This window comes from Ptychodera flava, unplaced genomic scaffold (assembly GCF_041260155.1).
Source record: "Ptychodera flava strain L36383 unplaced genomic scaffold, AS_Pfla_20210202 Scaffold_125__1_contigs__length_171678_pilon, whole genome shotgun sequence".
NCBI lineage: Eukaryota > Metazoa > Hemichordata > Enteropneusta > Ptychoderidae > Ptychodera > Ptychodera flava.
The window spans coordinates 88,713-101,837 of record NW_027248307.1 but is presented as its reverse complement, the minus strand read 5'-3'; the positions used below and the strand labels follow the sequence as shown (position 1 = coordinate 101,837).

Sequence of the window (13,125 nt, the reverse complement as noted above, 5' to 3'; positions counted from 1 at the left end):
CTTATTTTCTTTTTTTCACTTTTCCGGGGATCAAGAAGCGCCTTTATGTAACTACCATCGACTGACAGCTGTTCTAGAGTTTGTCTTGAATAGTTTACATAACGAGAACTTTGTTTTTTCCAGTCACATTGAAGAGCTCACAATGAGACAAATTGAAATCCCACGTAGAGTTTATACAGTCAAAGTCTCTCCAAATTTGATGACTTTCCTGTAATTTTTTCTGCAGCTTTCCAAGAGTATTTGTGGTCATAATTCCATTTCGTACAAGTATATGCATGACAACTTTTGGTTCAAATTATTAAAGGTAACCAATCTAAATGTTCACATGATTAATATCCAGGGAAGAACTGCAATTTCCAAGGAGTGCTTTCAAAATGGACGACTTTCCGGAGGTATAGAAACCAATACACAAAAAAACACATGATGCTTAAACTTCATTAAATTTTATTTATTTAAACTTTATTCCTTCCTTACATGTAGTGCTTTCCAATGTATACAGTTCCCAACTTCTCTGCTCATTCCTATGATGAAGCAGCTACCTTTAACATCCTCCCCTCATTAATTTTACATCAACCCCCACAGGTGATATGTTGTTCCTTTATTTTTTGTTTATTATTTATACTGAGTCCATATCCACAGCCCCGGCATGGCCATGGTGTTGTGTCCTTGAGCAAGGCACTTTATTCCTCATTGCTTCTCCCCACCCAGGAGTGATGGGTACCTGGTAGGACAGTGGTTGTAATGTGTGTGTTTAGCTCTGCTGCGCTTATTGGCTGCACATGTGAGCTGTAGTTTGCTCCCCAGGGAGTTGAGTGGTATCATATTAGGTCCAGTGACCAGGGGTAATAATAATTGTAAAGCGCCTTGATCACATGTACTTGTGGATATGTGCGCTATATAAGAACCCAATATTATTATTATTATTATTATTATTATTATTATTATTATTTGGATCTTCTCCATTGACTCTTTATGAACCCCTCAAGTGATGGTTTTGTTTATCACTTCTACTCAGTCTAGTTGGATGAATGCAGCTCCTTGCAAGATATGAACTATTACTGTTTCCCCTGAGATCTTCAAGATGTGGGCCAACAGAGTTCATCGTACAACATGACAATCCAGTCTCCCTCCTTAAAAGTTCATCAGTCATGACTGCTTTAACCTAAAAGAGAAGCAAAACATGACCTTGCATTATTGGTACCGTTAACTGAATTTACTTATTAACTAGATCACAATCCATGGAATGTCTATGGCAAGCTGCAGTCATCACAAAATAACACACATGTTAATAATGAAGTCCTGAGGTACTGGGTACGGATCAAATTGTTATTTCAAACCTGTGAGATGTATCAGCTTAGTCTGCAAAGCTTCAGTTATAGAAGATAAATATGTAGTAGGTCAGCGTAATAAATACAACTGTTTGTAATATTCATATTTGTTGATGTTAGTTCATTTTGTGGTTTCTGATTTTATTGCTGTGGTTGAAGCGTGGTTGCAGCAAAGAAGATCAACAAATATGAATATGACCAGCAACCACAGCAATAAAATCAGAAACCACAAAATGAACTGACATCAACTCATTTTAGTACTCATTTATGGTACCTTTTATATTCTTTATACCATGGGCATTGTTTTTCTTTTCTTCATTTTCCATAAATAATGCCAACACAGAGAAAGCAAATACAGTATTCTTTTTCACATAATACAAAATTTTGGTTACAAATAAAAACTGAAGTCTACAAGGAGTAATGAGCTGTTTAAAGCAACTAACCAGGAGTTTCTTTCTTCTTTAAGCATCTGCCAGAGTCGTATTTCAAAGCAGGTTCCTGTTTAAAAGTGGAATTTACAGAATTAAAAATTAAAATAGATGAATATTTTGACTGTAAACTTAGTATATTTTTTAATCTCCATATGAAAATAATTTGCAAAACCAAGCCTATTTGGAGTCACTCACTATCTCATACTGCATACCGGTAGTTTGGCAGTGTTTACTGCAAAACAACAAAATCTGAATGTCAAATCATCATGATATTGCTGAGGAACAGCAACAATGACCAGAAAAGCTGTGAAATGAATGAAACAGTTCTATTTCAATATGGTATAGTGATAATCTGCCTTGGAGAAATAATGTAGCCTTTCCCAACCAAATTCTTTGAAATAATTGTATGCATTTACTTAAAAGACAATAACCTTGCTTAGGTCCTTCTTTCAATATTAACTTGACTTGTGAAGCTTATTTGGCTCAAATCTGTGAAATGAAGAAAGATTATATTAATCCTTTTCCTGCCAGACAGTATCACTTCCCCATCAGCAAAGTCAGTAAAAAGCAGTATTCAGCCAAAACATGACGTTTGTTCAACCACTTGGCTTGGTATGTTATAGCATCTTTTGTCCAAAAAATCAAGTTTACAATATTTATGTTTTCAACAGCTTACAAATGTACAGTATATGTTAAAATACACCATATGGAATATGTTGTGTTTTATTAATGTTAACCATCTTGATCGGGTGGTGAAATATTGACTTGGCAGGAAAAGGGTTAATGTTACTTATAAATACTAGTGCCGTGGACATACAGCTCATTGTGTGCATGGAAATTTTCAGGATTTAGCAATGTAGCATCTGCAGAACATAAACAAAGCCTCACCGATATCATGAAATCTTGAGTTTTGACTTCAAGAATTTCATAAAAGACCTGGTACCATCTACTGTTATATTCTCATTTCACAACAAACATAGTGTGTGTGAGCTACAGCGTATGTGCAAGAAATAGATTGACTACGTCATTGTAGTCATGACTTATGAAATTATTTTGGCTTTCTGACATTCAATTAGAATTAACAAGTGTGAATGATTTTAAAAGGTGACAGGCTTTGAAGTGCATATGCATCCAAAACAAGTTCTCCGTAATTTGATAAGTCAACAAAAGAATTGCTGATGTGACTTGGATACCTATTTAATCTGACACCAAATCTTGACAATCAGATGAAGTCAGAACACTTACATGCATCCCCTAATCACAGTTTAAGCCATGTCTTACACTTGTCTTTGTAGTTCCTATGCTACCACTCGTATGAGGTGTACTCTGTGACTCCTGTGTAGTCATTTGGCTATGGGGTATTTTCTGTGACTCCTCTCTTGTACTTTGGCTGTGTGGAAAATGGGAGATGCATAAAGACTTTTCAAAATGAAATGTCTTGTACATCATGTCAAAATACAGAATATCAAATTTTAAGGGAAGCATACAAATTGATGATGAACAATCATTGTCAATGACATAGTCCCCACAAAATATAAGTTCTGTCACTGTAATACATTTAAAGTGCATAAATACAATAGTCCCATTTCCATGACTGACCATCCTGGTACTTCTGTTGGCATGTTGTCTGAAATAAACATTTTTGTGCAAGGAATGTGTAAAATCAACTTGTATTTTGATGGGTTTTGAACCTCGATCTGCCGTAACATGGAAGTCAACCATCATAACCACTTGGTCAAGTTCACTTGCACAAAAAGCTTTGTTTGAAAAATGAGATATATGGGTAAAACTACAGAATTTAAATTAATGCAAACTGCAGCCTGTGTCCATTAACACTGCAGTGTCATGCTTGCCATGACACCTAACAAAAATACTACCTGTCCTGTAATTTTCAGCCCCACTACAAATTTCTAAGAAAAAGTGATGTTATACTAGGTTACATATTTCAATATATTGACAATGTGATGGTTAATATTTCAGTTGTTATTAGTGAGAGCTATAAATACATTTTTGATCCTTCTCTGGATTCTGCATTTACCTGGATAAGTCAAGACAATGGCATTAAGGAAACAGAATTCCGGATGGTCCAAGTTGATCTCCTTGATTCTAATGACGTAATCTAGTGTTGATTGGATGAGTTCGTGACCCCAGCCGATCTTGATGGACTGCTCCGTCGTCAATTTCACGTCGGCGCCAAACTTGACGCACCCTGTAGTGTTCCTTGATCTGCAAATTAAATGTAAGTATGCGATGTGAAAACAGCCAATGATCAGGAAAACACGCATAGGTCTAAAAATAATTGGCATTTTTGAATTTTGCAAAAATTTATGTGGACAGGGGTGGGGGGTGCAAAAATGTACGGGGGTTTTAGGGTTAGGGGAGTCTGGGAGAGCAGGATTGATTAGTTGAAGACCAATGCATGGGAGGGCTATTCCACTGGTCTCAAAGATCTGTGAAATATTGCATGAGTATGAGAAAGAATAGCCATATGCAGGACTGGCTAATTTGACGTCAGGGCTGCTGTGCTCTCACTGACATTAGTGCCACGAAGCTCACTAAGTATAACATAAAATGGATCTGCTAAAAACTGGGATGGATTACACGCGACAAAATTCCACAAAGGCACATGTTGACACAAATGAATAATTGGACTTTGTCAAAAGTACTTTCTGATGCTCACAAATCCTTGGTCAATAGTTCTTTTACCGGCTCCATGACGCAGTGTACGGTACACTAGGGTATAAAACGTGTAGGTTACGCAGAGAACATTTTACACATAGGGTACACACAGGGTACGTTACTCATAGAACTCTATGGCAGATTACACCCTGACCTATATTTTCTTCGTTGATGGTTAGATTATACACGAGGCATTATTTGGCATTGCAAATTTGTGCCATTCTTCTATAGCAATCTGTTGTACAACACTGATCAGTATGTTTTCATTGTTTTGAGTGTGAATATGGTGTTTGATGTAACCACAGAAATGCATTGTGGGATAACGGGGAAGAGGTCTATTTACTGTGCAAGTTTGCAAAAACACAGTTGTGTCAAGTTGCTATGGCTGAGCAGACTACTTTTGCAGGCGAGATGAAGCAAAAAATACCAGGAGTATCAAATAAATGACTAAAATGACAGACGACTGAAGTTTTAAACTATCCATTTCTCAAGGATCACAAGGTCTACAATGGGTACACCAAACATGTGAGACAGTGCCCCAAGGCTTCACAGAGCTGCCAAAAGAAGCACCTCAGTTGTATGTGATATGCACTTCTGTTAAGTCGCCCTCTAGAATTATACAATTACTAGACAAATACAACTTTTGCCAAAGAAAGGAACTTTATACGTAGAGATTACTGTAGCGTTATGCCACGAATGGGAGGAAGTGCTGGTTTTCTGTTTGTCTTGAAATTTCTGATTGTGATGAAACTAGTCTTTTTTTTTTTTTTTTTATTTTATCACTCATCCAACAGGCGAACCAAATTACAGGATGAGGTATCAACAACCCAGTACCCAATGGAGCAATGAGGAGTAAAGTGCCTTGCTCAAGGACACAACACTGTGCTGGAGTCTAAAACTCACCGTCCTTCAACAGTGAGTCCATTACTCTGGACCTACAGAGTCTCGAACTCACCATCCTCCGATAGTGAGTCCGGTACCCTAACCACTGTCCCATGGTGCTTAATTTTGTTACTGTGCAGATATGTGCTGATGCTTTAAATGAACATGAAGGGCTGTATCTCCCAACAACGTTTTTTGATAACAAATAAGTGTAAAACATGGGCACTACTAGCTGATGTTTAAGAATAAGTAGCATTGCAATGTGTCTGTTATCATTGTGACAGGCTGTGCTAAGATTCAACACTAACTTAGGGGGTATGCTTGTATTTATTAACCATCACAAGCACCCTCAGATGAGCATTGACTTCAACAATGAGGGCGGCTGGACCCAGCATTCCTCCAGTATGCGGTAATTGAATTGCGTTGGCAGTTGGGAATATCAGAGTGTTGAAAGGTGTTCATACCTGTATGCCAGTCTCAGGACGTTCAATTCCATGAAGGATGCCTTCAGCAGCACCATCTGATCCTCCAGGAGGAGATCACGGAATCCCGGAACTTGCCGGGCCCATTTGATGATCAGCTGCAATTCCTTGTAACCATACTGCATCAGATCATCAATGCCAAGGTAACTCATGTCCTTCAAGCCTGCCAGGGAGGGAAAATGTGAAACATTTAAATCTATCTCACCCCTACTTCTCAGTTTAGAGGTCCAACCTTACCATAGAAAACAACAAGATTGGGTCAAACCATAGTGGTGAAAGAGGTAGGGTCATGTCTAAGACTTTCCCTTGCAAATTATTGACAGAACAGAAAGAGGGGAAGTGAGTACTCTTTTATCTTAACATGCACGGAAAGCAACAACTTTCTGACTACCAACCATATTTAACCTGCTCACCCCTACTAGAGTTATCTGAGGAATGGCGGCCATTTGAATTTCAAATATAGCAAAATGTTGGGTGTTTCACTAGTTCCAAACTTTTCACGGTGACCCCTGGTTTTTATTGTTGATTTGGTTAAGAGAATAGTTGAAAGTTTCATTCAGGAAAGTTTGAGCAAAAGTTTAAGTCTTTCACTTTTGAGGTGCATGGTACCTTAAAGGTAGAATAGTGTACAGGCACTTATATACCGGTACTACAGACCAGTAAAGAATACTACCACAGTATACCAGAGTACAGTGTACCTGGGGGGGGTGTAGCAATGGTATGCTGTGTTATGGAATACCTTGGCATGACATACACCCGGTATGGTGAGGTAAGGCCTAGCAGTATGGTACACTAAGGTACGGTATAAAACTGTTAACTGTACTCACAGTCTGATGTTGGTACGATGTCGGGCCTGGCAGCTATTAGGTTCTCAGCCAGTTTTTCATATTCAGCATTATGCTCAGGTATCGCAAACGGTGTGTTCCCACTGGCTTTGCTCTCGGCCCACGGTGTGCCCTCCTCCTCAAAAGATGGTATTGTGTTTTTCAACGGCTCAGCTGGTAAATCAACGTTTCTGTTTTCGTTTCTGTTTGACGATGGCTGAGTCGTGGCGCCTGTGTCGTTGTCTGTCTTTAACCGTTTCGCTTTTTGTTTCCCTCCCGGTGTGTGGTCCTCCCTGACGGCTGCTGTGAAAAATTGCAGAAATTGTAGAATAATTGGCATTGGGCAGAATAGATGACAGTGAGTTTGGTTTTGTTCTAATCATGATTTTGTTGGGGCAGAGCCTGAGGATTCTTGCCTCGAGGGGGACACTTCTTGAAACAAACACGAGCAATGTACCATAGAAATTACCACAGCACGTCTTGCCATTTTGATGTGTGGAATGTCAATGGGTTTACTTGAATGTGCCGAAAGTATCGGTGACTTTGCATAGAGCTTAAAGCCATCTGGGATCATTTCTGTTCTATGGTAATTTTGTCTCATTTGACAGGGAGGAAGTACAGCGGTTGAAGGTCTGCATATCACATCTCACTCAGTACCTTTCATCGACTACATAACATCAAAGTTTTCAAAGTGTACCACTGTACCGTCTGGACCTACATATTACAGGGACATAAATGTGATAAATTTTGCTGCCAAAAAATACATCACACATAGTGACAAGCAGTAAATTTTTTATTGACACAGTCATAACGGACACTGCTGACTGCAGAGTTGTGCATTTATAAACGCTTGTAACTGCATGCTTCCTGATTTTCAGGTTGTTGTTGTTGGTGGCGATACTATCAGCTGTAAGAGTGGTATGGTGATGGCTCTCTAACTTAGAGGTTTGTATCAACCCTGTCGGATAAATCTCAATATTCTCGACTCACTATTCATGTCATCTTACATAGGAGCATAAGGAGATTGTTGTAACAGCAAAAAACTCTGACCCACTGACTTCTTTCCGTGAGACCAAAATGTGCGACTCATTTCCACGCCAGAAGAGGTGGGCATACAGAACCATTTCAGTGTTTTGGCTAAGGTTGGGGAACATTGGTAAATGATTTGAGAACCCCTGTAACATTTCTGTTGTCCCCCTCACTTGATTGCATTGATATACCGAGGGGTACCCTGGTAAAATGACTGGGGAACCCCGGTAACATTTACTGGACACCGGCCTTAACAAAAACACTGCATTTTTTGTGACATATGCAGTCTGTGACATGATCGTGTGTACTGGTATACAGCCAACCTGTAGCTCCATCAATACACTGAGTTACACTTTTTTGTTATTCATGGTGTACTATTACGCAGCCAGTGCATGTAGCTGTGTTTTCTGAAGATTTTTCACTATTTTTGTTTTGAATGTCAATTCCAAATTCTTGTCCTATTCCCCACAGTATGTTGAAACACCTATTACAGTATTCAGCTTTCAACACAGTGTGTGAAATACACTGTCGCTGTTTACTTTTAGATTCCAATTTCTAGTCCGGACCAGAATTTGCATGTCAACAACTGCAATGCATTCTACACATGTACAGTACCGGTACAGGCAAAGTTGAAAAGCTGAATACTGTGTATCTCAATATGCTAATGGGGGAGTTAAACAAGAAATTGTAGCTGACATGAAAAACAAAAATTGTGCACTCCCCAGCTCCTGTGCCTTTAAGCTGACATCAGTTGTGTATGATAAACACACTGACATCACAGAGATGAAACCCATTAATAGTAGCAGAACAGAAACTGACACTCTCTTGAGTCTTCCCAGGGCTGTGTCTTACTCCTCAAGAATCTTATGACATAGCTCTTTTACTGTACAGGACTGAGTGACCCACTCTCCAAGGAATACCACAACTGTCCTTTTCTGGTAAAAATATATTCTTCGTGAATCCTAGCTCCTGATAGTCACCCCTTTCCCATATCTCTTCTGCTGTTTTAACATCACACACATTTTGAGTATTGGAGTGTTGGTACTGCAAGCTGTCACTGCAGTCTTGGTGAAAAAAAAGGCATCTGCTGCAGATGCCTTTTTTTTCACCATTTTTGTTTTGAATGTCAACTATATTTTCCTCTTGTACTCCCCCAAAGTATACTGAGGTACACAGTGTGGAGCTTGTCGACAAAGCCTGTACATGTTAAGACTGTCCAGACCAGAATTCAAAAGTAAACAACGACAGTGCATTTTACATGCATAAACATAGTGTTGAGAGCTAAATACTGGGCTTTCAACATGATTTGGTGAGTAAAAACAACAGAAATGGTGACTGGCATACAAAACAAAAATAGTGAAAAAAAAATGGAAAGTTACAGCGACTGTACTGACCCTTAAATTGACAGAGTCCATAAATAGGACATGAGTTTTCAAATCAGATTTGTTGAGTACAACAGGGCACAAAAATTTCAAATCTGCTTTTTTCAGAATGCAATTTTCTCTCAAGTGATTTGAATGTGATCTACCATTTCCCTTGTCATGTTAATTAACCATTTGAGTGACCAAGTTATTTTTGTCACCTATCTACAATGTAATACAGACTTTTTTTCAGATTAAGACAATTTTTTTTCAGATTTTTACCAAAATTTTGATTATAAACTTTGCAAAGTTCTAATATTGTAATAAAAAGTTATGTCCTGTTAGTACAAAATTATCCAAACAGTTACAGAAAAATTAAGTGGCCAAAATGTTGCACTACAATTTAGGTGGGAAAAATTACAGCATTCTTAAGGTTTATACAGCTCCTCTATCAGAGTTCCAATAATTCTCCATTCAAGTCAAGTTCATACAGGGTCGTCAGAAAAAATTATGCGGCCATGCAAAACATGGGCCTTGTGGTACACGTTGTACCTGCTGCAGTGCCACCACAGGGAAATAAGGCATTTATAGTCTAAGCCAAATATATCAATAATTATGAATGAAATATGAATATTATTAATAAAGTCAATACGGTATTAATCTGATTTGAGGTTCTTCTTTCGCTCTGTAATGCTTGAAATGTCACTAAACAGATTCAACTCTGAAAGTTGAGTTCCTTTCTGCTTTGCAATATTTAGAATATCACTGAATGCCTATGGCTTACACTTGACAGAGCCATTTACAGTATTTCCAATACAGTGTGTGTATGGGTAACTGGTCAACTTGACCCCGCGTCAACTGGAATCCAGTCAACTGAACACAACATCCAAGTCAACCAGACCCAACATCCATGTCAACTGAACCCTGCACCCAAGTCCACTGGACCTAAAATGTTTTATGCCAAAGCACCCTAGCCCTGATCAATTTCACTCGAAAAGTTTACTTCAGAGGCAATGATCCACTGATACAACTTGCAGTGACATTCTGGGCCGTGATGAATGCAAATCAAAACCAACCCCCTTGAACTCTTTATTTCCATCGCACAGGCAAAACAGGCTTAAATAAATGTAGACATGAAAATTCCGTGAAATTTGTGTCAGTCAGTCCTAAACTTAGGATAGAATACAAACGATACAAACTAGTGACAGAGTGACAGTATGTTCCGAATCAGCAACCTAGCGGCGCAGTTACAGACAGTTGTGTTGTAGGTTACTAGGGGATAATTATCTACATATGTGGGTCCACAAACATATTTTAATAAGAAACAGGGAAGAAAGGGGAGGTGGCCAGGTCTGTGAAAACCTTTTGTACATGTATCTTATTCACCACATGTAAGATTGGTTTTATACTCTTGGCTGTTCAATGTGAGGAGCGTGGGGCCATCAAGAAATGATGCGTTGATTGGGCTATTTGAGATCTGTCGTGAACAGTCTTACTAATTACTGCCCCTAACTGCCCTTGGCTGCCCGAGAACCTCCTGAGGGTAGCCTGAGAAAAAAAGATGGCCATATAAACATTGATTTGGCGTACACACGTTTTCTCCAGTGGTTATTAAACCCAAAAGACACCAGATTCCACTTCCCCATATCTTGATTTTGAGATCATACCATTTAGTGCAAGGGATGGTAGGTTGTCAAGCTGCCAGTGCACACAAGGAAATGCTATGGTACCCCTTGCATTGAATGAAATGGTCTCATTATCAAGATGCGATGTCCTTACAGTCCAGTTTTCCTGATTCCACAACTGCCAGAAAGAACATCACATAAATGCCAAATCAATGTTATTGTTGGTTGGCCAGGCATGATATAAGTTGAGAACCTATTGGGTTAGTGTTAGCATGGTCAAAATTTGGCCTACTTTTTCCTCGGACAGTCCTCGGGCAGCTACAGGCAGTAATTTACCGGTAGTACGACCCATTGTAAAGTGCCAGGCACTTAGTACCTAATTACAAGGGACTCAAATTTAGCAAAAATTAGTTATGGTGACACAAATTGACAGAGTATCAAATGAACGGGTAAGATGTGCTAAATTTGAATCCCTTGAACAGATATGTATAAGAAGTCTGGCTGTTGGGCCTGGCCATCTTCTCCTTATATACCATACATGTTTAATAATGTTGATTCAGGGGTGATCTATATACATTCAGTGACATCTAGCAACTGTAGAGAAGAAAAGTAACAAAGGTAAGAAAATACTAGACTGATCGTATAAATAATATTCATATTTATATGTTGTTTCATAGACCCCTCCGTTTTAGGGTCTATGGTTGTTTCCACTACAAATGCCTTATTCGCCTGTGGTGCCATCTGCGGCCCCAGTGGCAGTACTCCCTTGTTGTTCTGCGCAGGGGGAGCCAGAGGCGACCCCTAGCTGGCCGAAAATCCCTACTCTTGAACAGTTTGTTGCAGAGCTCAGTGTCCAAGGGAAGATGACACGGCCAAGCGAAGGAGTGGTGCTGGTACGGCAAAGAATCACCGCAGCAGAACGAAACAGTATGTACCGTTGTACGTTCATTGCATACGGTGGCGAGTGACATCATTGGTTTGACCTTAAATTTATTATGTATGCGGTCTGGCCTAGAAACGGTACCAGTCGTTCATGCAATCCCACACTGTAAAAGCGCTTTAAAAAGAATGTTCTACTCACCTTCCACTTTCATTCCCATGTTCAAACATTTTTGGAACCTGCAGAATTGGCAGTTGTTTCGACTGAACTTGGTCACCTCGCAGACCTCCTTTTCCCGGCACGAATATTTCAGTTGTTTTTGCACTGTCCGTTTGAAGAAACCCTTGCACCCTTCGCATGAATAGACCGAGTAGTGGTACCCGGACGCTTTGTCAGAGCACACGAGACACAAGAGCTCGTTGGTTGTTGTCACTGCGCTCGACGTGCTTGGCTCCTCATCCCTCGATGCCGATGGCTCGCCGTCGGCAAGTGGTGTACATGTTTCGAGATCAAACCTGGGCGCTGGGGCGGCCATGTTTTTTTTTCTATGGCAAAGAAGACCCCTCGAGTTTGTGAACACAGTACATGCAGTACGCGGTTCGTGCTGCAGATAATGGTCAAACCATTACTTGAAGGGGATGGCTGCTTTGGAAAAGAGGGGGAGCGACTGACTATTGCGACTCACAAATATCAGAGCATCACTTTGAAAAACAAGTATATCGTTCAGAATTGTTGCAAATTATTTAAAGAAATTTCGCTTAATTTGAGTTGAATCGACCTTGATATGCTGAATTATCATTAAAATTATATTTAAGAACATCTTGTGAGCAACGAGAAAAGTGTGAATCCTGGCCAGTAGACCATTAAGCGTCTGATATGTGTGTACAGCGAAAATGTGTCACCATGGCAACTCACAGTGGCAATGCATTGACGTCATCATTTGAATTTATAAATAAATAAATAATGTTTGCAGCGTACATGAGCAACAGCTAACACGCTGCGTTTTATGCCGACAACAAATAACCGTCCGCAATATCAGGTGCTTTACCCTTCATTGACTACAAATTGCATTTCGCGTGTAAAAAAACGTGCCAAAACGGATGTGGTATAAACAATTATTCTTGAAATCGTCATTGGCTTTTATCTAGAAAGATTTGCCAGGAAAATACTGTCTCGGTATGACACTGTCGGCAACAGCTGCAACGTCATCAGTATCTTCACATCTGTTGAAAATTACAGATTGCGACCTTTGTAAGTTTGGTCGGTGTTTTTACAACGCGACCCGGCAACGCGACGACTAAACTGCATACCTATGAAAACCGACAGACGCTAATAGCTAGGTACACGGCGGAGGGTCAGTGTAACCCATTTCTGGGTCACGTGACCGGACCCTTCCGTCATGTACCTAACCATTACTTAGCGACTGTGATTAGAACGATAAAGAATAAACAAAAAGCAAGAAAGAAACATTTACATTTCTACATCATTTTAATTAGAATGTTGCTAAAAATTGGTCACCCCAAGTCTTTATTTGCTATAAATCACACATTATGAGCACTTTGCACAAGCACTAACATCTGTGTCTGGAACCTCACTATAGATTT

At 39.6% G+C, this 13,125-nt stretch overlaps 1 protein-coding gene across 4 annotated transcripts; it reads right to left on the bottom strand.

Moving 5' to 3' along the window:
* Positions 1–427: 427 nt before the first annotated feature.
* Positions 428–12,109, bottom strand: LOC139126705 (steroid hormone receptor ERR2-like). Of its 4 annotated transcripts, none has more exons than XM_070692749.1 (8): positions 11,723–12,109; positions 6,630–6,926; positions 5,785–5,965; positions 3,798–3,985; positions 3,005–3,149; positions 2,176–2,248; positions 1,772–1,826; positions 428–1,162 (listed from the first exon to the last, which is right to left on the bottom strand). In XM_070692749.1, the coding sequence occupies exons 1-5, from the start codon at positions 12,054–12,056 to the stop codon at positions 3,103–3,105; spliced, it is 1,047 nt and encodes a 348-aa protein (XP_070548850.1). In that variant the 5' UTR covers positions 12,057–12,109; the 3' UTR covers positions 428–1,162; positions 1,772–1,826; positions 2,176–2,248; positions 3,005–3,102. The 4 variants fall into 4 exon arrangements, with proteins under 4 accessions (XP_070548850.1, XP_070548849.1, XP_070548848.1 ...); XM_070692748.1 differs by having other exon boundaries at positions 2,191–2,248; XM_070692747.1 differs by lacking the exon at positions 2,176–2,248.
* Positions 12,110–13,125: the final 1,016 nt, after the last annotated feature.

Excerpts from the sequence above, each read along its gene's own strand:
- LOC139126705 (XM_070692749.1), bottom strand. The coding sequence starts at position 12,056 with ATGGCCGCCCCAGCGCCCAGGTTTGATCTCGAAACATGTACACCACTT. Across the intron at positions 5,966-6,629 it reads CATCGTACCAACATCAGACT|GCTTGAAGGACATGAGTTAC; the intron begins GTGAGTACAGTT and ends CCTCCCTGGCAG. Across the intron at positions 3,986-5,784 it reads GTCCTGAGACTGGCATACAG|ATCAAGGAACACTACAGGGT; the intron begins GTATGAACACCT and ends TTTAATTTGCAG.